General features: G+C 48.3%; 8 protein-coding genes across 8 annotated transcripts; 4 read left to right on the plus strand and 4 right to left on the minus strand.

The window, feature by feature from the left end:
• Positions 1-336: 336 nt before the first annotated feature.
• Positions 337-3,837, plus strand: N7529_000762 (ATP-dependent 3'-5' DNA helicase; the record flags this gene model as incomplete). Its single annotated transcript, XM_057236293.1, has 1 exon — positions 337-3,837. The coding sequence occupies one exon, from the start codon at positions 337-339 to the stop codon at positions 3,835-3,837; it is 3,501 nt and encodes a 1,166-aa protein (XP_057103096.1).
• A 236-nt stretch (positions 3,838-4,073) lies between these two features.
• Positions 4,074-6,247, minus strand: N7529_000763 (Zn(II)2Cys6 transcription factor; the record flags this gene model as incomplete). The annotated part of the gene is made up of 3 exons (XM_057236294.1): positions 4,074-4,296; positions 4,351-5,147; positions 5,228-6,247. Coding segments are annotated over 3 exons (2,040 nt in total), but the record flags the coding sequence as incomplete, so codon positions are not given.
• Positions 6,248-11,081: 4,834 nt separating this feature from the next.
• On the minus strand, positions 11,082-11,774 carry N7529_000764 (phosphoribosylglycinamide formyltransferase; the record flags this gene model as incomplete). Its single annotated transcript, XM_057236295.1, has 2 exons — positions 11,082-11,300; positions 11,364-11,774. 2 exons carry the CDS (start codon positions 11,772-11,774, stop codon positions 11,082-11,084), a joined length of 630 nt encoding a protein of 209 aa, XP_057103098.1.
• A 712-nt stretch (positions 11,775-12,486) lies between these two features.
• N7529_000765 (RING-H2 finger protein) lies at positions 12,487-15,058 on the minus strand (the record flags this gene model as incomplete). Its single annotated transcript, XM_057236296.1, has 2 exons — positions 12,487-12,609; positions 12,668-15,058. 2 exons carry the CDS (start codon positions 15,056-15,058, stop codon positions 12,487-12,489), a joined length of 2,514 nt encoding a protein of 837 aa, XP_057103099.1.
• A 697-nt stretch (positions 15,059-15,755) lies between these two features.
• N7529_000766 (uncharacterized protein) lies at positions 15,756-17,033 on the plus strand (the record flags this gene model as incomplete). The annotated part of the gene is made up of 1 exon (XM_057236297.1): positions 15,756-17,033. The coding sequence occupies one exon, from the start codon at positions 15,756-15,758 to the stop codon at positions 17,031-17,033; it is 1,278 nt and encodes a 425-aa protein (XP_057103100.1).
• Positions 17,034-17,308: 275 nt separating this feature from the next.
• Positions 17,309-18,901, plus strand: N7529_000767 (uncharacterized protein; the record flags this gene model as incomplete). The annotated part of the gene is made up of 1 exon (XM_057236298.1): positions 17,309-18,901. The coding sequence occupies one exon, from the start codon at positions 17,309-17,311 to the stop codon at positions 18,899-18,901; it is 1,593 nt and encodes a 530-aa protein (XP_057103101.1).
• Positions 18,902-19,249: 348 nt separating this feature from the next.
• On the minus strand, positions 19,250-21,447 carry N7529_000768 (VPS9 domain-containing protein; the record flags this gene model as incomplete). The annotated part of the gene is made up of 2 exons (XM_057236299.1): positions 19,250-21,104; positions 21,161-21,447. 2 exons carry the CDS (start codon positions 21,445-21,447, stop codon positions 19,250-19,252), a joined length of 2,142 nt encoding a protein of 713 aa, XP_057103102.1.
• Positions 21,448-21,813: 366 nt separating this feature from the next.
• Positions 21,814-23,692, plus strand: atg15 (triglyceride lipase ATG15; the record flags this gene model as incomplete). Its single annotated transcript, XM_057236300.1, has 2 exons — positions 21,814-21,987; positions 22,049-23,692. The coding sequence occupies 2 exons, from the start codon at positions 21,814-21,816 to the stop codon at positions 23,690-23,692; spliced, it is 1,818 nt and encodes a 605-aa protein (XP_057103103.1).
• Positions 23,693-25,039: the final 1,347 nt, after the last annotated feature.

Raw genomic sequence — 25,039 nt, forward strand, 5'->3', positions numbered from 1 at the left:
TTTCTATCGAGAATTTCAGGTCTTGATCTTACAAGGTTTTCTTTCCCATCGTCTAATTGTCTATGTGATTGATTAAATGTCGTTCTTGAGTCAGGTGGGAACTGAGACGAAAAGAGATATCTAACCAAGTAGATGCTTTTGCTTGAATCAAAGAATTACGATGCTGATATGAAGAAAATTCCACAACAACGAAGTCAAAGTAGCTCTCTTCTCTGACACTTATCCTCGTAGTTCATAGGTATACTTCTCTTCTAGGTCATATTGTACACGTGATCTCTTCGGCACTGTAGTCGCGGCTATTTTACCGACGTCAAGGTTCACGCGCTGGAGTTCGAGATGGCAAGATCACCATCAAAACAAATTCCAGATGCATCGCTCAAAAGAAAACGAACTCATGAGCTGAGCGATCGTGGCTCTGAGTCTGCCGCACCTTCACCAAACGCGTTATCGCCAGGCCTTTCCTCAGCTCTTCCAAAACCCACCACACCTAAGACCGAACCAATCGACCAAACGATTGGCAATAGCACACGCAAAGGGAAAAAGCCAGCCTCCAGGGCTGGATCCAAGCCCCCGAAGCGCACCCCATCTGCGCCTTTGCCAGATGCCTTCAAGCGTCTTTCGCAAACCCACCGCGCTTTGAATCTTGTTTATACATTCTGCTCCACGCGAAAGCAATTCGCTACCACATTTGACAATATAAAAAAGGCAGTGCAGGCCCAACTTGGCCCAGGACGAGAACTTACCCTCGAAGATGTCGCACGGGTGAAGGTCATAGTGCCTGGAGCAGTCCGGTTCGAGTATGTGGACGAAGCCAAACTAGAAGTCATGACTGTTGGCGATCAAGAGATAGCCCAGTATGGGAAACAAAAGCGAAATAGCTTGCCAGACGTGGCCGACCTGGACCCAGCAGAAGACGGCGATGGCGAAGTTGACTGCCTAGGTGGCACCAAACATGTCCTACTGTTTGAATTTGTAGATGGCGATCTGAAGCGCGAAGTTTCGCATCCAAAGACTGGGGAACCTACCAAGCCTAAGCGTCGGATGAAAGACGAGGATCTGAAGATGCCCGTCTACAGCCAAAAGCAGATGCTAGGTTTGATCGAAAAGCGAAATTCTAAATTCTTGGACGCTATGAACGCGTTCTTGGTACAGTGCGAGGATAATGAGACAGATCCAGTTGAGTCACTCGACCAACAAAAAAACGCTTTCGTGCCCACCCCTCCCAACAGCGCAGGGAACACCCCTGCTCTTGCAGCACAAGCACCAGCAACAATTCCCAAGGAGCGAAAGTCCATTGGGGAAATTTTAGCGGAAATTCGGGAGATGGAGTGGTATTATGCGCAGATTGTGCCGGAAGGCCATCGTGTATTTGAAGCTCAGTCTTCTGTCTATGGCGACTTGATATTTCAGCTGTCGCAGGACCTTGTGAATGCTCTCTATAACACAAAAGGCATCACTCAACTTTATGCACATCAGGCAGAAGCGATCAATCATCTGTGGGAAGGCCATAATGTGATTGTGTCAACCTCGACAAGCTCAGGAAAGTCCCTGATTTATCAAATACCCATGCTTCACGAGCTGGAAAACGATTCAGAAAGCAGGGGAATGTATATTTTTCCGACGAAAGCTCTGGCGCAAGATCAACGACGCAGCATGGTGGAATTGCTGCAGTGTATGAATGGACTACAGCACACTATGGTTGAAACTTTCGACGGGGACACGCCAATGAGCAGCCGAAACTTGATCCGTGATGAGGCACGCATTATTTTCACAAACCCTGATATGTTGCATATTACAATTCTGCCACAGGAGGGCTCCTGGCGAACCTTTCTGAAGAATCTGAAGTTTGTTGTCGTTGACGAGTTACATGTTTACAATGGCCTATTCGGATCACATGTCGCTTTTATCATGCGACGACTTCGCAGGATATGTGCTGCCGTAGGTAATCGGCATGTCAAATTCATATCTTGCTCTGCAACCGTTGCAAACCCCGAAGAGCACATGAAATCTGTCTTTGGGGTTCAAGATGTGAAGTTGATTGATTTTGATGGCTCTCCCTCTGGGCGCAAGGAGTTTGTTTGCTGGAATCCCCCTTTTAAAGATCCCAAGGATCCTACTTCTGGACGAAGTGATATCGTTATCGAGACTGCCCGGCTGTTTTGCCAGCTGATCCTGAGGGGCGTCAGAGTTATAGCTTTCTGCCGGATCAGAAAACTATGTGAAGTACTCTTACAGGCTGTACGGGCTGAGTTCAATAGCCTTGAACGTGCCGAGATCGGAAAAATGGTGATGGGTTACCGAGGCGGATATAGTCCTCAAGATCGCCGTCAAATTGAGAAAGAAATGTTCGAGGGAAAGTTGATGGGAATCGTTGCAACAAACGCTCTGGAATTGGGTGTTGATATTGGCTCTCTGGATGCAGTAATCACCATGGGATTCCCCTACTCTATCTCTAACTTGCGTCAACAAAGCGGCCGTGCTGGACGGCGTAACAAAGACTCTCTTTCGGTGCTAGTCGGAGACAGATATCCAACCGATCAACACTACATGCAAAATCCAGACGAAATTTTCACGCGGCCGAATTGCGAGCTGCAGGTAGATCTAACCAACGAGCTTATCCTTGAAGGCCACGTTCAGTGCGCCGCATTTGAGATGCCCATCCGCCCCGAGGAAGACAGCATCTATTTCGGCCATCAACTCCTCGCCCTGGCTCCAACCCGCCTCACAAAAGATCCTCTCGGCTTTTACCATTGTCACCCCCGATTCCGGCCCCAGCCCTCCCGCTGCGTCTCAATTCGCGATACAGAAGAGGAACACTTCGCAGTCATAGACACAACTGATAATCGTAATATCGTCTTGGAAGAAGTCGAAGCCTCGCGCGCTTTCTTCACAATCTATGAAGGTGGTATCTTCCTCCACCAAGGCACAACCTATATCGTCAAAGAACTCAATACAGAAATGAAGCTCGCCCGCGTTGTCCGCGTCCGCGTCGACTGGAGCACAATGCAGCGCGACTACACCGATATTGATCCCATAGAAACCGAAGCCATGCGCATAGTCAGCAACGACCCATCTGCCTCGCGCGCCTGTTTCGGTGCAATCAAAATCCACGCCGTCGTCTACGGCTTCTTCAAAATCGACAAGCGCGGCCGCGTCCTCGATGCCGTCGCCGTCGATAACCCGCCCATCGACCGCCTCACTCGAGGCATGTGGCTTGACGTCCCTACTCGCGCTATGGAGATCCTGCAATCCCACAGACTGAATGTTGCAGCGGCCATTCATGCCGCTGAACACGCTGTCCTCTCCCTACTACCTTCTTTTGTCGTCTCATCGCCCGGTGATGTCCGCACCGAATGTAAAGTTGCGAAGAAGGAGCTCGGTCGTCCGCTGCGCCGCGCGAACATGCCCAGTGAATTTGAGGACAAGCTCAAGCCGCCTTCCCGGCAACGGCCTGCTCGGCTTACATTCTACGATGCTAAGGGCGGGTCCTGTGGCTCGGGAATCGCTAGCAAGGCCTTTGAGTTTATTGGGCTGCTTCTTCGGCGTGCGGTTGCACGCATAGAAGCTTGTTCTTGTCTCTCGCCGCAGGGGTGCGTGGAATGTGTTTGTGATGAGCGGTGTAAAGAGATGAATGTGGTTATGAGCAAAGCTGGTGCGGAGGTTATTCTGCGGTGTCTGCTGGGTTGGGAAGTTGATGTCGATGCCTTGCCATGGGGAGAGGATGTCAATGGAGAGGAGTTTGGGGTTGGTGGTGGGGAGTTGGCAGGAGGGTTAGAGACTGTGGTGATAGCCGAGGAGGTTCCGTGGAAGTCTGGGTGTCGGGCAGGGGAGATGTAAATCCATGTCTGATATACTCTATCGTGTCTTAAGAACTTTGGGGATGCCCCATCTATTCTTATCGTAAAGTTAGACCCAATGAACAAAAAATTTGAGAAACAATTAGAGTTATAAAGTGCATCCAGCGAATACCATCTAGTCGCTGGACTTTGTAGTAAGTCGATCTTTTGGGTATAATAAAGTACATCAAGTCATGATCAAGATCGAGGGGTATTTTAGAAGCGTCTAATTTTGACTCAGGGCGTGTCATCCATGTTGAGCCTCCCAAATAATGTCTTCATATCACGGACGTTTTCACGGAGCTCATCCCGCGGCTGGGCTAAGCGTTCTGCGGTGAGTTCCCGAATCTCACGGACGATATCTGTGTATCCTTGATCATCGGGAAGCCACCAGTTATTGACCTCTGGCGTCTGCCAGATGGCTGCGAGGGCCATGCGGAAGCGGGGGGCAATAATGTACCTAGGGGGGATAATAGTTAGCTTTGCTCTAAATCATTGACGAGGCGACTCTCACCCATTCTGCTCCATCAAGGCGAGTTTGCGACGAGACCACATCTGATGCTTGTGGTCTTTTGGGAGGAACATGCTAGCCATGCCGATGCTGTTTTTGAACATAATGCAATGTCCGTTTTCCTTCTGAGGCCAGCGATCCATCGACTCAATCAAGCGGCACTGCTCCTGGGCTAAATTGTGCAAGTCCTCAAGTAGAGGCTGCTGGAGGACTTGCATGGTCTGGAATTTGTACATTGTTTCCGTGGAGAGAATGTCGATCCAGGCATAATTGAAATCCCACAAGGCACCGCGATGCAAGCCACCTGGCATATATGGATCCACAATGTCATCCTCAGTCAAGGGTTGTTGGTGTGGGTATTCCTGCACTTTGTATTCGTAGTCATCGAATCCACTCAGGATTGTCTTGGCTTGCTCTATCCATTGGCCCAGCTGTTCGTTCTGAATGGCGAATTGTTCCATCGAAACCATACCGCGGGACAACTTTGCGTATAGGGAAGCCATGTCCAAGCCAAAACGTCGATTGATCGATCCCACAAGCTCGAGTTGTTTAGATGGGTCATCGGGATAGAGAGCGGCTTGTTCGGCGTCGTATTCTTCCTTTGCAAGATACCAATCTCGACTGAGAACGGTTTCGGTGCCAGCCAAAATTCCCACGACGACATCAAAGCGTGCGTACCATAAGAATATGTTGGTATGTAATTCTTTAGCATTGGCAGACTCTGGTGTCAACAACTCTTGCATCAGCGCATGTGCTGCTCGGTGGTGGTCGATCAAATTCATCCAGTCGCCGATGTATTCCTATACAAGTAAGAAAGTAAGAAAGATGTCGCGGAAACCTAGCCAGGCCGCGGGGGAAAAGAAGAAGAAAGAAAACGTACCTCAATGGTGGTTAAAACCAAAACAGTGCAAAGTGTAGCTTCGGTGTGCTGTTCTCCAGAACCAAGTGACTTCCGTAGGAGGATCAATGCTTTGTTATAATATTTCAAAAATGTATAAAGCTTGCCTCCGGGGATGTGCAAAGCATGATGATAGGCCGCGAAGCCCACCAAAGCGTGGAGCAGAGGCTCATACTGTAAAGCAAGTTCGACCAAACTGTGATGAATAAAATGAGAGCAGCTTTGTCTCAAAAAGAAATGTGGAGTAGTCATAAAGTCTTGGTGGAAATTTAAATAAAAACGCAGATCATCGGGTAGACGCGCATTGCTGAGCATGTCTGTTGTGGAATGTCCGATGCTGCCCGAGCGCACGCTCATCGACTCCAACCGCGACGATTCATTTGACGGAGAACTACTCTGCTCTTTAATGAATGAACTGGTGTCCCATTGTCGGACACTGGGAGACTGCGCGCTCTGACTCTGACTTTTGTGTGATCTGGTATCGCCTGGCGACGGTCGCGACTCCGATACGGCACTTTCCGGTTCCTCCTCATCGAGAATGGGCTCCAAGGGGCTGAGAGCCTCGACCTCTACCTTTCCAGATGAATCACTGCTTTGCGACTGATGACGATTGGCGCGCGATTTGCCTGCAGTTCGTGCGCCGGGTTTGGAAGACGAGGATGGTGTCGGATAAACACAATCGCGGCTGCCTTTCCTACACCGTTCACAGGTGGGACGGTTCTCGTCACATTTGATCCGGCGTGAACGGCAGGTAAAGCAACCACTCCGGGTCCGCTTGTGTTTCTTGTGGTCTGCGAGAGGTAACAGGGCTTTCTGGGACTGTGTATATGAAGGCGCCACTGTCATTGTCGGTGCAGAGGGATCATGCCAGAATGCAACGCTCTCTGGGTATTGAGTCGGACCAAACAAGGAATATGCGGATGCGCTTGAATCTTGCATTGAGTCAAGGAAGCCCGACAAGGCGGCCTGTGATGATTGATATGAATTTGCCATGTTGCAAATTCTTAGTTTCCATGAATTTCAGTCATAATTAAGCTAAATGGAAATATATGAAGGAATTAAAGTCATATATAAGAAAGTCAAGAAAGAGTGAGAGATGTGAAGTTAGTGGGGGACCCAAACTAATGGAACCCGGGACGTGCGGAGATTAAAAAAGATTACTTACATAGTACGGAGTAAGTATAACTAGTTATTGTACTATATAACCAAATAACCGGGCCTTACCTTTTCTAATAAAAAATTACAGACCCTCCTTCGTAGGGTCTGACAACCCAACCACAAAGAATTCACCATCTCGAATTTTAAGCTTAATATTAGGCATATATATATAAACCAACCCATTTCGAATGAGAATGAATACAAAATCTATTAATTTATATGAATTTAATAGCTACAACCCGCCCCTATCTCATTCACATACGCCTATACCTTCTACTTGATATATGAACCTTAGCCTATATCAATATTACCGGTAGTATAGACCCTTGCCCAGGAAGTATTATAACTAGCGTAGCGGGTAGCTATAGTAGCAAAGAATTTTCTAATTCGGACTATAATATAGTTCTATACTAAGATTTTAGCACTGTTTACGATTTTTGTAAGTATGTTTTATAATAGGAAGAACAAATCTAATATTTATCAAGCGCTAAGCTTGGTTTATACATTTTTAGTAGTTCTAAGCGCATTAAAGTCTATATAAACTGAGCTATCGATTAATGATATCGATAATCGTTAGTAAGGATTATAATTTATAACTATTATATCGGAGCACCTACTTCATCGAAGTAATCGATAAACTAATATAAGTAGATTCTTTAATAGAACTAAGCTTACGACGATTAGGTCAACGTCAATATAAGGATTTTCTACCTTTCTAAACGATTCCGAAGCCGGTCATTAAGCACGTTCAACTCACGCGTAGTTTTTAAGATATCGGGCCAAGATTACTACAATAGGCCATCTATTACCTAAGTAATTGGAACCTTGAATATAGCGTTCTCTGCAGGTATGATGATGGAAATATTGATAATTTTGGTTGTATTATAGTTTGGTTGTCGATTCCTCCTTCGCAAGGTCTGTAATTTTGTGTAAAAAATGTAAGGCCCGGTTATACACAATATTCTAGTAAATCGACTAAATGTAAGAATTTCTTCTAATTTCTTTCTATTCTATTTTGGTATCGGCCCAGCCTCCGGTCATAATCAGAAGCCAAAGCGTGAGATCTGCGACCGACAGGTATTCCGTATCCAATACGAGCTCCCTACATCCTAGAATGGAATACAAAGTGGAATCTATACTATGGGCTGATTTTCGGAAAGTAGTTTTCCGAAAATAATGTATATATATAATTCCTACTCCGTACATAAAACAAGTACGTTGTAATATAAAAGCTCAATCCAAGGGTTCTATAGCGGAGTCCAGCGGAGCTGATGGGCCTTGGTATAAAATGTAGTAAGTAGTCTACAGAACAAGTCATAGCTCAATTAAACTAATGATTTTGATGTGTACCTCGGCTTGTATATACTACATGGTAAATGCTCCATTGAGACTTGTCATTACTCCTATTCTCTGAAGATCAAGCGGATCCAAAGCATCTTGAACGTCATTTATTTTTATCATACATACAGAGCTGATCTCCGCGGATGAGTCTCGGGTCTCGGCGTAAGAGAATAATATTTTAAGAGTGTAAAACCGAAAAAAAAAAAAAAAAGAAATAAAGGGGGGCGAGGTCAGGGCGACGATCCTCAAGCCACATGACATCCAAGCAATTCAAGTTAGGGCTCCGGGTCTATGCATAAGGATATCATAGCGTCTGTCAACTGGATCTGTCCCGGACTCCCCGAGTCATTTTTTTTGGCTTCAATATAAGCTAAGTATTCGTACTCGGATAAACCAAATTTTTTTTTCCTTTTTTGGGGGGTTACAACAACTTGTTCATGAGTCTTCCAAGACATCTGTTATGCAATATCGTAGAGATGGTTTTTTTCCATCTTTAAATTTTCTCAAATTTTTTGTCTTGTATATTCTACTAGTAGTAGTAAAAACATAATCAGATCTGATTCAAATCCGAGATAATAACCAAGTACGGAGTAGGTATGTCAAGATCAAAATGATCCGCAAATCAGCAATATCTGTCATCCATGAATAATAAGACGGAGAGTCCCACAAGTCACTTCACTCGGCAATTCTGAAACCTTCCAGGACGCCAACGCAGATGAAAAATGCCGAAAACGTTCTGGTGATGAAGATCGGTTCCGAGTGGAGGCAGCTAACGCTGATTGTGGGAACTGGAGGCCCTCATTCGGGGATTGGACAAACGATAGTTCTGCACTATGATTCATGGTGGGTAATTCGTTTTTTTTCCTTCCTTTTTTCATTTTTCATTCTTCTTCTAGGTAATTTTAGCAATTGATGTTCTATCTGCGGAATAACTGGTTCTTTTTATGTGGTATATTGGCCATCTATTGGAATATTCGTTATATTATCCCCTATTATCTTAATACAAAGTTATTATCTGACCAGGGGGTTCGACCGGCAATGTGCCTGATCGACGATGGTTTGACAGAGGAGGGTGGACCTGGTAGATCGAAAAATGACACTAAGACTCAAAGCCTTGGATCGACTCCAGTATCGGCTTAAATATCTCAATCCAGTTGGTAGCTCCGTCATTAAAGGCGCATGATCTATAATTCGACTTGTAACATTAGTTTGATACGATATACCTGAATAGCTGGAGAGAGACAAAACAAGATTAAGACCACGCATGATTGGTTATAATGTGATAATGTACAGAATAATAACCCCGGAGCAACCCAAAAATTCACATGGATACTACATATACCATACCATATATAGAAATGTATGGCTGGACCGTGCACTATCTCCATGTGGGTGAGAGATAACCCGGAGTACAACGGCGCTAAAGAAAACTTACAGCGAATCAGCTTGACCTGTTTATGACTGCGCGCCCACATTGGTGGTTTTTTTAATGGCTCTGAGGCTCCTTGGAATATTGTGTCTATCTTTTAACTCTTTTAGTACATTCATAATTATGCAGGAAGCTGGTATAGGAAGTATCTCCGCAAGTTTGTTGTAGTTTCAACGCTTGTGGCAGACAATACTATCCCCATCAGGCACCATGCCTAATTAGGTAAATTTCGAGAGCAACAAGGTTCCAGGGGCTGTCGACGAGTCGGATCATCGTTATACTGGTGGCTCTCTAGTGGACTTATTGAAGATCATATGGCGTTGGGATTTGCAAGGTACGTGCGGTGATCATGAAATTGGAGTTTTATATACTGCAACGATCGTCTCTGTCTTGGACCTCAGCCCTGCTAATTGCTTAGAAAATAACAAAAAGAGATTTTATTAGATTGTTCGATCAACTTACTCCGTACAGCATATATGAACAAAAGCATTTGATTGACTGCCGCTGGCCCTAAGATTATCTCGGCCCGCAATCCCACAAGCCCTTAATTGGTTGGCAGACCGGGTTAAATGTACTGAGCCTTGTTCTTTAACACTAACCATGGACAGCAATAGTCTACACTAGTATGACCTGGTGGATATTATTGACAGTACGGAATAGATTGCGAATTTATACAGAAAATCATCAGTCTCAGCCTTCACGGCAGTCGGGACTTATTGCCCCGACTTCATAACTAATTCAAATATCAATCAAGTAAGGATCATCACACGAAACATTCAGCCTATACAATCTCGAAGAACCAAATTAATAATGACTCAAGAGTAGCCCCCACCGGAACAGATCCCAGTCCTCGCCCAAAGGGGTCATGGCATCGGCCGATCCTGACGGAAAACCCTTTAATTGAGTTGACGCCGGTGAAGTCGGGGGGCCAAAAAGCAATCCGCAAACCCACAGATTCCGGTGGAGCCCTTGGAGAACCAAGACTTTGGGAATTGGGTTTGATCTGTCACCTTGGCGCAACGATCATAGGCTCAACGGCTCAGCGTTGCAGCGCTTCTGATTGCCGACTTTCGCTCGTGGTTGCACTGCATGGACCACGCAAACCTTTCCCGTTTGGTTCTAGGCGTTGAACTTTCTCTATCGCTTTAGCTTCCATCGGGGTTGCGGTCTGCAGTTTGTGGTTTGTGGTCTGGGATCAGAACAAGGGGGGTGTACACGTGTAGGATGTGTCGCGTGGCTCCGAATCATTGCCTAGAACGCACAAGAGACGCAGTCAGATTGCTGCCTGTCTTTTCCTTGTTAAAGCATCGACCATTCCAGGATAATGATAGGGGAGAACTAAGGTGCGACTACCGTGCTTGGCATGTGATGAGAACTTGACCGGTGAGATGATTGCAATTTCATACCCCCTTGTTCATTGTCCGTATGGGTTTTGCGTTAGACCCATCTGGCCCTAGGCGCCATCGTTTTATGCTTCTCCATATCTCATTTCCGAGTGTCTAATTACCAGACCAACATGAACGAAGGGTGTTTTGGATCCTGGGCCGTCTCGGCATAAGTTGAGATTTGCATTCTTGGCTTCCCTCGGCTGTTTGTGCGAGTCTTGATTTTGTCTCAATGCATGGCGCACGACTCCGATCTCATATTGAGAGATACAACAGCAAGTACCAAGTACATGTAACTCATCTCTTCTTGTTTTTCTGGAATCATACATGATATATAGTCATAAATCGTCAACAGACCAGACGAGACACAGTGGATTCAAGTGCTCGCAGCCCGATCACAGGTCGAACATGACGCAGATCAAGAAGCGCATTATCCTTTCGTCCGGTTTCCAGTATCGCGTCATCCAAGACACAAGGGGTATTCATGCATTCGAGCCTTTTTGTTTTTGAGCTTCTAGTTCCTTCAGCACCAAGTCCACTCCCTCAATGACAACCCCCACTCAGTTTCATGGACTCGAGTTTCGAATGCCTCAAGATTCTCATCCTGACCCTTTCGGAAGGGGATCTCCCGGACCAAGATTGGTGTACCCATATCCACCTCGGAAATGACATCGTGCATCATAACGCCAGTTTTGTCGATCTTGCCCTCCAACCACGCAGCATGAGCACGATCAATCGCGTTCTAACAAGAGTGTAACGATTAGCATATTCGTATCAGCTAATTGACACTAGTCTCATGACTTACAACACCATTAAATGCCCCCGGCAGTGCGGGGTGCAAATTAATAATCCTCGTCTTAGCAGCCTCTAAAGGCTCCAAGAACTGTGGTGAGAGAATGTGCATGAAGCCGAGACAGACCACTAGCTCCGGCGCGTCGGCAAGAATCAGCCTCGCGAGCTCGGCATCATATTCTTCGCGCGCAAGCTGTATGCCCTCTGCTGTCGCGGGGTGCTGTTTCTTGTACTTCACGAGATTGTGATAATGGGTCGGGATGTTTGCTTTGCTTGCACGTTCGAGACCAAATGCAGTCTTGCGGTTGGAGATTACACGGACAATTGTTGCGTTGAGCTGACCGGCGGAGATTTTGTCGATCACGGCTTGCAGGTTCGAGCCATTACCGGAAATGAGAACTGTGACACGAATTGGGGAGGTCATGGTGGAGTTGAATGTACAAGTATAGTTGTGAGGTTTGGGGGGGGGGGACGCTGGAGTTCGGTTCGATTTTGCGGACTTCGACTGGAAGTAAAGGGTAGTTTCTTATCGATCAAAATTTGGTTGTTTTTCGGCTTCAGTAAGGTCAATTTTGGTGCTATCGCTTGAAATGAGCCTGTTATTCTATCCTCAAAGCTTCGAGGATCAGTGAACTAGGACAAATTGCTGTTCAAAAACCAAATCAATCAAGTGTCCTGCCCACAGGCGCCCAAGGGGGGTTTTTTTGCTGAGTCATCCGCGGGGCACGCCCGCCGGCCTCGGAGGCCATGTATATTACTCCGTGTGTATGGAGAGGAAGTAAGAGAATAATTTATCCTACTCAAGATACCAAGAAACAGATTTAGCCTAACAATTGATACCTAAATATGTACCCGCCATGAATGGTCATTATGTCTTGGGTATGGAGGCTCAAAAGAGCAAGAGTTATAGTTTCCCAAGCTCTTGAGTGTAAGCTTCCAATAACCCGAACATGATAAAAGCACCCAAAAGTTGATGCGCAAGACTGAAATGCAAAGGGGATATCCATGAAAAAGAGTTGTTAAAAGCTCTAAGCAGACGCTTCATGCTAAAAGGGAAAGAAGAAAGGGTACAAAGGTCGGAATCGGGGGGAAGGTTCACGTAACAGCCAGGTTGGCAATGCTTTGGGTGGAAATCTTCAGACGGCCGTTCCAGTTGGGGGTGGAGCTGGGGCTGGAGGCGGAGCAGAATCAGATGCTGAGTTTTCGTGAACACCTTGACCCCGGCATAGAGGGCAAGAGTTTCGCCCAGTGGTTAACCACTAAGTAATAGTTAGCATGATTGAAAAGACCGAGACAAAGTTGGACAGGGTAACAAACCTGGTCTATGCACTCCTTATGGTAGATATGCTTGCATTTTCCAAGCTCTCGAACTTCTTCGGCCACCTCATAATCACTTAAGCAGATCAAGCAGCGCTCCCCGTCCTGAATTTGAATGGCGCCAGCACCTTCCACAGCTTCTGCTACCAAGGAGCCACCATACTCTACAAGACGGAACAATCCGCCTGCGGAGTTAATGTCAGTTTGCGAGGCAACAGGAGGTTTTGCTGGACCCAACAAGGACGAAAGGAGGATCATGTCTTCATAAGTTGGGTTCTGTGTTATCGTCAATAATGCGTCTGAATGACGATCAATGGGAATTCTTACATCTGTGAAAAGACTTGGGGTGGTCAAAGCAGGATGATTCTCCGAGAGATTAGTTCCAACCACATAGATTAACCAGCTGCGACCTCCGCTTGGTGGAGGCTGGTCGGGTTCAACCATTCCATTGCGTCGAATGGAACCGGATCCAAGTCCTCGGTGGCGAGCATACTCAGAATCACTTCGCCGTCGCTGATGGGCAGTATTGAATACCGGGGGCGGGCCAGTGGACTCCGTCGTTGGCTGCACTATTTGACCCTCGCGAAGATGGGGAAGAAGATCTGACGCAATCGCAGAAGCGGATGATGGCCTACGACTCGGGGTGGAAGTGCCCGAGGATACGGCAGATGCACCTTGTTCCGCTGGAGTTGATGGTGGCGGGCGAGGTCCTGGAGGACTTTCGGATAATGCAGACAGATGGGGCCCGGTATCTGACAGCCGCCTAGAAGCACTAGGGATTGATGGACGCACAAATTCCGGAGCTCCAGCGGATGGATGAGGTGCTCCTGCATGGCTTGAGTGACGAGGGACGTGGAATCTGGATTGTCCATCACCCCGCTGCGCAGAATTAAGGGGAAGTTCCTGGGGTCGCGGTATAGCATTAGGCGGCAGAAATGGCAAACCAAGCAAAGCATCTAAACCAGGGCCTCCAGGGCCTGCATGCTGTGGCTGCTCATTGTTTCCTCCATTGCCAGCAGGAACAGAGCGAACTCCAACGACTACCAGTGTTACGGTCCGTCCTTCGCCATCGCCATCAACGTCCATGGTATCCGCTGCGTGTTCAGGTGCACCGTGTGTGTTCTCCCCTGGAACACCTGAGCCTGCAGGTGTTTCCGAGTTGGCGAATCGAAACACACGCAAAAAGTTGACGGGTTGCGCAGGTGCTTCGTTGTTGGCAGCATTGCTCGGTCCCTCTCCTGGCGCTGTCGGTTGGGCCTGACCAGATGTCGCGTGCTGTAAACTCTGAATGAAATTCTCCAGAGAGCCATCAATTCCATCGTTCCCCAATGCTTGGATGTTGGGCAAGGCAGGGCCGGCAGTGCCAGATAGCTGAGCCGCAATTGCGGCCGCGGCAAGTTGAAGAACTCTTGAAAGAGGGGTCTGTTCCTCTCGTCGTAGTACTCTGGTTGATCTCGCTCTGATGATACCCGGAAGACGGCGCATCAAGGCGGGACTTGGTTGGCCAGGGATTGACGACTCACCAGGCTGTATGGCCGGTTCCACTGAATCAAGCTCATGAGGCAGCTCACCAAGATCCATATGAGTGTCCATGGCTCTCTCCTCAAGCGACTGATCTAACATCGCGGGTGCCAAATTTTCGTGCAAGTTTATTTGTGGTTGACCGAACATGTGAGAGATAGGAGATGAGATTGAGTGGCGCATACGGTTCAGCCGAACACTGCGACGCCAGGAAGCCCTTGTAGGCTCCGGTATTTGATCTGCAGGATCAACGAACGGCAAATTTGTCGGACCATCTGGAGCCCCAACGGATTCCGCACGCGGGGGAATAAAATAAGGCGCCCGAGCCGACCGTCGTCGAGTAATTCCTCTAGAGCTAAACGGACTAAATCGACCAGTGGTCTCAACTCTTGGGATAGTTCTGTTCAATAGCCCATGCCGGTGTGCATGGCCCTCAGCCGGAGTCTCCTCTTGACTGTTGAAAAGATTGCGAATGACTGTGTCGGGGAGTATCCTAGAACCCAGCCTTGACATTGTCGATTGTCTTCGCGCTGCCATTCGAGCGAACGCTGCATTGCGCATTTCACGTGATGGCATCTCATACTCGTGGCCGCCATCCTCCTCTTCGATACTCCGCATGGGTCGCGAGAATCGTGTGGATTGTTGCCACGCTTCTTGGCTCTCATTTGGATGGTCCGACGCCATATTGTCCGACGCCATGTTGTGTTCGCCCCCGCTGGGTCTGTCCGAATAATCACCTCCTCCGTCGTGTTCAGCCGCCTGTCTATGATTCATGTCTTCATCCCTCGTGTTCGCGCCACGTGAAGGTTCAAGGTGTGTCGGATAGCCGGTGTTAGGTGGGTCACGTTGTGTAGAAGAGGACTGTCCCATAGTAGTTGTGGCAATTGAGATCGCTGCAGGATGTCAGGCGTTCACTGCCATCGAAGCATATGGCTAGCGGCGGCGACTGTATGAATACTAGGTACAGCGATGGAAGCGATGGTGGTCAGGATTCAAAGGGAAATAATGGGCTGGTTGTTGGGATCGGTAGGGTCGAGGCAGTTGGTTTCTCGGCTGGGGTTCTAAAGTCCGTGTCGGGCCGTAGGAACAAAGGATTGGTAATATGACAGAGATTTTGATCGTATTGCTTGCAAGTACGAGACGTGTAAGACAATTAGTTTCACCAATACGAACAATAGCAGTCAAGATGATCAAAATGTCTCGAGCTGTCTGACCACTCCCAGGGACAGCCCACTCCGAGTGGTATAACCGCCGAGAGCCTTTAAACTCGGAGCTAAGGTGGCTGCACTCACAGAGGTGAAGCCGCTTGGGAAGTCAACAGGAGACAGAATAGAAACGAATAAAAGGGGGGGAAGAGTAATCAGATGTAAGGGAATAAGAAAAAAGGAGGATGTGATATGGCCTCTGGGCGGATGTGTCTACCTGATAGAAGATAAGTGATTGTGCTCCGATATGATTTGCCTCAGGCATCGTTTCTTCCGCCATCTTCCATCCGCAAAATCGCAAAATTGGTAAAGGTCCTTATACAGCTCCCACCTATTTTGGTGTGTATGGAAGACCCATCCTGATGGCGTCTACGCCTTCGGCTTCGGTTTTCTCCCTTCCACTACCGCCCTGGCTTCAACAATCCGGTTCCCGCACGTCTCAGTATGATCGCAAACGCAAGAGCGTGGCGAGTGAAGACGGCCTGGATGGCGAAACAACCGATGCTGCATCGGGCACAGAATATGAGCCTGCGGGCCCTTCCTTGGTACTGACACCAAACGAATCCCATCAATATCGAATCGCTGGTTTCCCTTCTCATCAAGAATTACCACAAGGGCACTTCCCACATGGGCCACTTAAAGATAAAGGCATAAGAAGGAATACCACCGCACGCCAAATAAAAGCCCTAGCGGACTTATCCACTCCAATCTACCCTCCTCAGTCAGTTCAGCAAGGCAACATTCGCTTCCAACATCTCGGGGCGCTGACGGCCATCCTACATCGATGCATGCTCCAAGGAGACTACGTTCGAGCCGGAAGAGCCTGGGGCTTGATCCTGCGTGAAAATTACAGAGGCTTCCAAATGGATGTCCGCAACGAAACAAGGTGGGGTATTGGTGCTGAGATCCTGCTGCGCCGAGATCAACAGGAAACATCCGCCAGTTTCGGCAACACGCCAGATGAGGCGGATAACACACCCTTGAATTTTACAGCAAAGGGCTTTGCGGAAGCCAGAGAGTACTATGAACGACTTATTCTCAATCATCCGTTCTCTAAATCTTCGCCTCAGTCAGTTTCTGCATTGCATTTCTATCCTGCAATGTTTGGATTGTGGATTTATGTCACCCAGAACGAAAGCAAAAAGGCCAGGAAAGATGCTGCTATCCGCCAAGAAGAAGAGTCCGAAGAGTTTACTGAGGACGAAGGTTCGGAGTCTGAATCCTGGCAGCATCGAAAGCAGCAAAGCAAGATAGATGCTGCCATCAGCTCAATCAGAGCACAAGAGCTAGAACAGGCGCAGCAGATTGCTACGCGCATGGACCAGCTTCTTGCATCTCCACCATACTCCGATTCACCTGAATTGCTTGAACTCAGAGGAATGGTCTCTCTTTGGATTGGCGATTTGTCATTCTCCGCGCTCTCATTGCCAGTTGACTTTGATGGAGACTACAGCAATGATCAAATGCTTATCGATGGAGCTCCAGGCTATTTAGAGGTAAGGCGAGGACATAGGCTTGCGACTGAAAGAAAAGCGGCCGAGCTCCAGAAAGCGGCCGAGCTCTTCGAGAAAGCTAAGAAACGCGGCAGGAGTGTCGCATACAACCTAGAGAATCTTCATATTGATGACACTTCCAGCTAGAACGAAACTGGTTCCCAATATACCCCATATCAGCTACACATCAAATCGATCAGTAACAGCTCTAGTTAAAGTCTCTGCAGTATCTGAGCAAAAATATAGTTCAAACAGAAGAACAAGATTATCGGGCTGTGTATATTGTCACATAATCATGGGCACGTGACCACGCGGTGATATCGCGTTTGCCCGACGATCGTTGCTTTTCACTGATCACCGTAAAATTGTCAACACAATTTGAGAGCAATTCATCTCCCCTTGACTTTCGGCTTTTAGTAGCCATGGGGGTGGGTGATTATGTCCACTCGAAAGAAGGTGGGCAGCCTCGCGGAGCCCCCAGCACACTTACGGCCCAGTCGCGCCAGCAACGTGCAGATTTGGCCAGAGTTGAAGTACCCCCCATGCATTTCGGTCCAGGTACTACGGCCAGCAATGGCAGAGGCGGACCGCTAGAATCCCATGTGGTGTCTCAATTCCCAAACCAGCCCCGCACAATTACTCCGCATGGAGAAATTCGGGACAGGGGTGTGTTTGATACTGATGTGGAGGCAATCGATGATTCAACCGTTGCAGGTACAAGCGTCTATGGATTTGAGGACAACAAATCCCAGGCAGCATCGAGCAGCAATGCAGCTTACACCAACCATGATTCGCAGCCCATGTACCAGCCCCGACCTGGACGGCAAACCTACGGGTCCAACTGGTATGAAGGCCTGGGTGGCCAACCCAAGCACGAGGGCTTCGGTTCAGATGGTATCGAAGATTTCGGAAGTCCAATTACTTCGTCTCTTGGTGGAGATGGCGGAGATGATGAAAAGACCGACGAAGCAGCCAGCTGGCAAGTGTCGCACAAGCCGCGTACGACCGAGGAGCCACTGAGCAAGCGCCTAGAAAATTTTTGGTCTGCAAGCAGAAAGCGAAACTCGTCCCGGCAGCCCATCACTATTGACTCTGACCCGGAGCCCCAAGTCGCCGATCCTCAGCCCAAGGCCAAGCCTCGGAAACTGGGTCAAATGCTTCCTCCTACTGGGCCTAGGAAGGTTGTTCTCCCTCAAAACATGTCAGCGACTCCCAGGACACGTTTCAGTCCACCCAAACCCTCTCTTCTTGAACAACTTGACAAGAGACTCGATATATCACCTACTCGCCACCACTCCCAGCCCCCGCCAGACCTTAGTCGGCCGCCCAGCGTCATAGCCTACCGGGACCACACCGACAGTGACGGTGGGAGTGATGATGGCCTGGACCCCACCATCCGCGCGGATGATAGACGAGAAATCAGTCACTCAACCAATCCCTTTGACATGACCAGCCTAACCGAACTGGATGTCGATGACACCATGCAGGATCCATTTTTTGCGCAAAAATCGCATGAGCACTCAGCCCGAGGCCGCCGCAACACTGTCATTCATAACAAAAAGCGACCGCTGGAAGCAGATTATCCCCCAGAAGTGCTCTATCAAAAGTCTTTTTCCGAGCTGCAAGCCGAGCCATTTGACAAGTCCCCCACACCTCCTCCCGTCAAATCACCCTCCCTGCCGCCAAACCCACCACATTTTGTCCCAGATACCCACGAGCCAAAGAACGCTGTCTCTCATCTCCTGGCTTTGACCGAACAAGAACGCCAAATCTATTTGTCTCATATGTCCATGGATGAATGGGAGGAGTGCGGTGATCAAATGATAGACCGTTTTACCCATCTTCTCTCGGAAATGAAAAATCTTAGACGCGCTCGCCGCCACACAGCTGCTGTGTTTGAAGGCGAAGTCAAGCGCCGCCATGATCAGATTGAAACTCAGAGTTCGGAGTTGACGAACAAATTAACCGAGATGAGAAGTGGAGGTGCAGAGGTTCTTCGCGGACGACACCCCTAGAGTCATTAGTACTGATTCTCTGAAAAGAGCCCCGTGTTAACCAGCCGCGAGACTTGACTATTATTCTTGCTCAATACCCCTTTTACGCCTGACTTTTCTTTAATTTTTCTTATGCTTCTACGCAGGAAGAATACCACGTTTTAATTATATCATGCTCAAATATGTCTTGTATGCACAATACACGAATAAGCCAAACTATGTATGCTATCTAAAGTTTGTTCGTCAACAAGAAATGGAATATCAGATGCCTTTAATAACGCCGCCAGCCCATGATGCAGAAAGACATTTACTTTCCAAAGTTGTGAAAAAAAGGGAGACCGAGACAAAAATGAATCTGTCCGCCCGGGATTACGGTTTGGAGAGAGCTGCGGCAAGTCTCTTATAATCTTCTAGCAGAAGAGCCACATCCCCGATACGGAGATCGCGCACGTCTTGTGTCTCAAGGAAACGCTGAATTGGAGGATCGATCTTCAATGAAGAATTAGGGAGCGGGCTGGCTGCGCTACTGGCGCCTTCAGTCAAAGCAGGCGATGGTTTAAACCGGTCAAGCCCAGAAGGGGATACGGAGTTACCCGTGGGAGTCTCTGGCATGTTGCGGCTAAAGCTCTTCATCATGCCCGGAATGTGGTTCAGAGGGTTGAGCGTGTTGCCAAAGCTTCGCATTGATTCTAGGGGGGTTGGGCTGATCGGCGAATTATTTGCAAACTCTTCGCGCAGCGATGTAGTGATGGACTTTTTGCCGCTGCCCTGGGTTCGGGTACTGTCCACACTCCGGTCACGAGGGGTAGGACCACCGCTGGAGGGCTCTGTGAGCCTTGAGCTGCTGCGCAGAGGCGTGCTTTCGTCCACAGAAACAGAGTTGATCGCTGCCAATTCTCCCTGTGTCAGAATTTGGTTGGTTGCAGAAGCAGGCGGCAGGGTCACTAGACGACGAGCTTCGGCCAATGTCTTTGGAAGCACAGGCCCATTTCCCTCCAGTGGTTGGTTACTTTGCATTTCCTTTAAACGACCAAAAAGAAAGTTGAAACTGCTGTCCAAGGTAGCACCGATGTTTTTCAAACCTTGATCCGCAGTGGTTCGAACGGCATCATTTGCAGCCCCGAGTACTTTGGCAGGGGGCTGGAAAAGGTTGCTGAGACGTCGTTGCTGTGGCGTGGTAGCGAGGCGGGGTCTGGGTAATGTCGACGCGGTAGGCTCTTTAATTTCTGGCTTTGACAATTCCGGCGATGCAGATACAATTGTTAAAGATGATGTTGCAGTCTCTTTGGATGGCCGGAAAGGATCAACATGTTCTGAAGAGGGCGTTGTTGTTTCGGGGGTTTTGAGAGGGCCATCCTGCAGTTCATCGGCGCGCAATGTAGAAAGATCGACGTTTTCTAAAAAGCTTATCGCGGCTTCGAGGTTGGTCAAGCAATAAGCGGTCTCTCCATCAACTTTGCTTGATGACCTGAACCGCTGGATGAATACTAGATTGCTGATAATGTTTATTCCTTCAGGGGGGCAAGTCACAAGTAAATAGATCAAAGTTGGTAGGATCTCATCTGCGGACGAAGAAGACGGCAGGAGCTTAGTGAGTGCGTCAACGATAGCCTTGTGGGCCGCTGCAAGCTGTTGAAGCTTTCCAAGAGGGTATTTATAATCGTTCATCTTGGTGAGATATACTCGAGCTTGAGCAAGAAACTCGTTCGCCTCGTCTTGCTTCTGTTCATCGATTGATTCGAGATCTAGATCGATCCCGAGATCTTTCAAGTTAATTCCAACCAAGAGCAAAGCCGCGGTTTTGGACCGCAACTTTTCATCCCGCACATCATCCAGTGTGCTTCCGTGTCTCCAGATCTTGTCGTAAACTAGCTCGCAGACCCTTCGTTCTGCGGCCTCCTCCAAGGCACTTCGTTTGCTTTCAAGATCCTTACGAGCCTTCCGCCTTTCAGCTACTTCCGACGCGGTCAACATTTGGCGACCTGAGCCCGCTTGCTTGACATCATCCTGAGAAGGTTTGCTGCTTAATTTTGACAGGGGATTTCCCCGCGTAGGTTTTGCAGGGAGCTGAGGCAAAAGCTCCCGGTTGATACGAGTGGCAAGGGCAGATATGTGGGTGCCGATGTGGGACTCGGCGCGGCTATAGAAGACTTGAAATAGCTCGGAAATCTTATCGATCGTGGGAGGCGAGTTGTGTACTTTGGCGCTCAGTGACTTAACAAACCTGAGGAAGAGCACCAGTTAGATAAAAATGCTTTTCTTTGGAATGATCAGACTTACCGATCTGCGAGACTGACTAGTTCAATCGGAAGCTCCTCCGAGGGATCATGCAGGCTGCGTGAAAGGACAAACCCTTCGTCTGTCTGCCCATCGCCTGCAGTGCTCGAGTCTGCGGAACCCCGTCTTTCGAACACATCAGGTCCATTTACCTGCCCCTCATTGACTGGTGACGACAGAGGTGGCTTCGAATCCTCAACAGAGATTTTCACATCTGAGCTGTCCATTCTGGTAAATGACCGCGTAGAATGCAGATGAGGCTGAAAGACATTTTCAGAAGGGCCAGACATTTTAAGGCCAGGGGCGATGGGGTTCTATAAGGCACTAATTGCGTGTCTCCGCTTCGGGATGCAGCTGATAGGCCTATGCCGATCAATGTCCAAACTCCACAATTTCGACCTGGCTATCCAGGAATTCCAGAGTCAAAAGACCCAAGTAGATCGCGGTTGATCAAGACCAGTGCATTGCCTTGGATATTCCGAATATTTCACCGAGAGAAAGAAAGGATAAAAAAGGGAGCAGAGACGAGGAATTATGGAATCGCGTCACTTGTCACTCGTCACGTGAAGATCGTCTCCGCACTGCGTCACTTGATAAGTGAACTCGCCGATAACCGTTAACCTTGATAGAGTCATCTCCTTTGATCTCACAACATCATGTCCCGAACAAGTTCATGGTGTGAACTTATTGTTCATAGCCTTTTCTTATCAACTGCCATACTGTCAGGGGTTGTCTCTGCTTCGGCCTACAACTTACCCCAACAAGTTCCCATCATCCCGCCACAGGTACCCTTGAACGGGCCGGAAGCTACACTAGATACTCATGAGTTTGTAAGATGTCCTAATGCAGAGTGTGTTACAAGTAAACGACTTGTTAATAATCGTCTTTTAGTCCTTACGTCACATCTTTCACCGAGCTACCTATGAAGAAACCGACTTCCATGCGAGGCTCGACATTCAGCCAGACACTCGCCTCCGAGCTATATCTGAAGATGGCTACGAAACAGAATATATTGCATCGGAGTCACCTCTACTCGCTTCATCTAGTCCTTTGACAATACAGCGATTAGCTGATCGACGACTTCCCGTGATTGAAGCACACTTAGCAGCCGCGCGGACTTCGGGCTCTGCAACTGCCTTATCTCCACCTGAATGGGTCATGGACACTTTAACAGGACCGAACATCACGGATAAACAGACAATTTTGACTTTTGCCCAAATGACCGCCAACGACTACATTCAAGAACCTGGAACAGGAGAGTGGCACACCATCCATGGACAATTTAACTATTCGGGAAGCTTTGGATGGCAGAAAGATGGACTCAGAGGACATATCTACTCGGATAAGACCAACAACACTGTTATCATTTCCTTGAAGGGTACTTCGCCCGCGCTCTTCGACGGCGCTGGTACCACCACCAACGACAAAGTCAACGACAATCTGTTTTTTAGTTGTTGCTGTGGCCAAGGAGGCTCGTATTTATGGAGGCAATCATGCGATTGTCAGAGTACGACGTTCACCGCAAATCTAACCTGCATTGTCGAGTCTATGACGGATGAAAACCGCTACTATCGACAAGCCATCGATCTTTACTCCAACGTCACTGATATCTATCCGGACGCAAATATCTGGATGACTGGCCATTCTTTGGGCGGTGCAATGACCAGCCTGGTTGGGTTGACATTTGGATTGCCCGTGGTCACTTTTGAGGCCGTTCCGGAAGCATTACCTGCTGCTCGGCTTGGTCTGCCGAGTCCGCCTGGACTTGACCCACGACTCCCGCAGTCGCGACAATACACCGGAGCCTACCATTTTGGACATACGGCGGATCCAATCTACATGGGAACCTGCAATGGAATCAACTCGATCTGCACATGGGGCGGTTACGCCATGGAGTCGGCATGCCACACTGGTCAGGTGTGTACATACGACACTGTAGCAGACAAGGGCTGGCGTGTCGGTCTTGGTACTCACAAGATTGAGAACGTGATATCTGACGTCATCTTGAAATACGACACGGTCCCATCCTGTATCGCAGAGGAAGAATGTTATGACTGCGAGCTGTGGAAATTCTTCCGAAGCAATGGATCTGAGATCACAACGACGACCTCTACGACGACCACCACCTCTCTCACTAGGACATCTACTTGCAAAACTCCCGGGTGGTGGGGCTGTCTGGATGAAAGTACCACCGCCACAACTATCACGACATCCCCAACAAGCACAGCTACTACCACAACATGCAAGACTCCTGGTTGGTTCGGATGCAATGACCCCACCACCACGACAGCTGCCCCAGCACCAACGATGACGACCAATCTACCCACCGTGACTGCAACAACCAGCTGCCACGACCCAGGGTGGTTTGGTTGTCGTGATGCCACAAGTACAGTACCGTCGACCACGGCCGGCTCTGTTTCGACGCCTACTTCCGCGACCTGTCTTACTCCTGGCCTAATGTGGGGATGCCGTGATCAGTCGACTAGCACTCCCATTATTACCTCGGCGCCCACAGCCACTAACTCAAGCATCTAATCATTTCAATATATGCAAGCCTGCATGCGCTAACTATACCCATTTACATATCACGATTTGTTTTCAATTTCGTTTCGCTTTTGACTTTCCTTTTTCCCTTGCACTGTGCAAGATATATGATTGGCATGTGAGCGAGCATTCTGTCTCTATTGGCTTTCTTTCCATGATCCCCAGGTGGCATGGACTCACTGGGTATATCTTTGAGGAAGGCGTTTGAATTTTTCTCCCACACTGCCGAGGCAGCACCGTCAATTATTGTGCACCCAACTGTAGGTGGAATCCCACCGATGGTTTGAGTGACTGTTTTGAGGGGACTGACCTTTGGTCTTTTTTTAAAATTTCCTAGCTAGACTCAGCAATAAACTTTGAGCTTTTGGGGCATGGAACCATAACAAAATTGCAGGAACCCTCATTCAGATATGAAGGCCACCTCCGATCTCCGAAATTCCGCAGGGCAGACTCGGAGACCAGAGCTTTCCGAAATTTGCCCCGATGGAAAGAAGGTAGCTAGTAACGGAAATACATCCAAACTGGGCTGCGAAAAAAATGAGCCGTTCTCTGATTGTCGTCTTGATTTTCCAGTAGATTTAATGGCACTCTGAATCCCCCTCGGATCCGCAGCTTCTGTTCTACGACACCTCTTCATCCACCAGCCAATGTATGGATCAGAGTCGAGATGAGTAGACCTGCCCCTGAGAATGGGCCATCTGTACGATCTGTCATCGACATCGTCTTATATGTTATACTGAATGAAGTCATCCCATACCCAGGCCCAGAGTTCGACCCATGGCCCTTGAATCTGCAGATGGAGAGACCCCGCTTGTCTATCTTCCTGTTATTCATAATGGGAAACCCCAGAGAGCATCTGGGAACTGCGACTATACACTCTGGTACGGTGTTTATGTGCCGATCATAGGGCTAGTGCTGCAAACCTTCATCATCGTTTAGGGATATTTTCTACCACATTGACAGTGGACCATTGGATTAAAGCGCTATCCACATAATTCTTTTCGATACCCTGTCTACCACATACGACCATAGGGTGTGGAAAACAGGGCTTCCCGTCCGCTCAGCCGTACTTAAGCCACACGCCGGTGAGTTAGTAGTTGGGTGGGTGACCACCAGCGAATCCTCACTGTTGTATGTTTTTGCTTTTTTATTTATTTTGGAGAACGCCCTTGTCCTCCCTCATCTAAGGATTAGAACTCGATATTTGGCTTCATGGTCTAACAAAGGCCTTTGATCTTATGCCAATTGAAGCTAAAAGAGAAGGGGGGATGAGCGCGGGAGCGTTCTAAGCGCTGTGATATATAGGTAAGTATTTATTCAATCTACACTAGGGAAGCT

This window comes from Penicillium soppii (assembly GCF_028829465.1).
Source record: "Penicillium soppii strain IBT 18220 chromosome Unknown utg000001l, whole genome shotgun sequence".
Taxonomy (NCBI): Eukaryota; Fungi; Ascomycota; class Eurotiomycetes; order Eurotiales; family Aspergillaceae; genus Penicillium; species Penicillium soppii.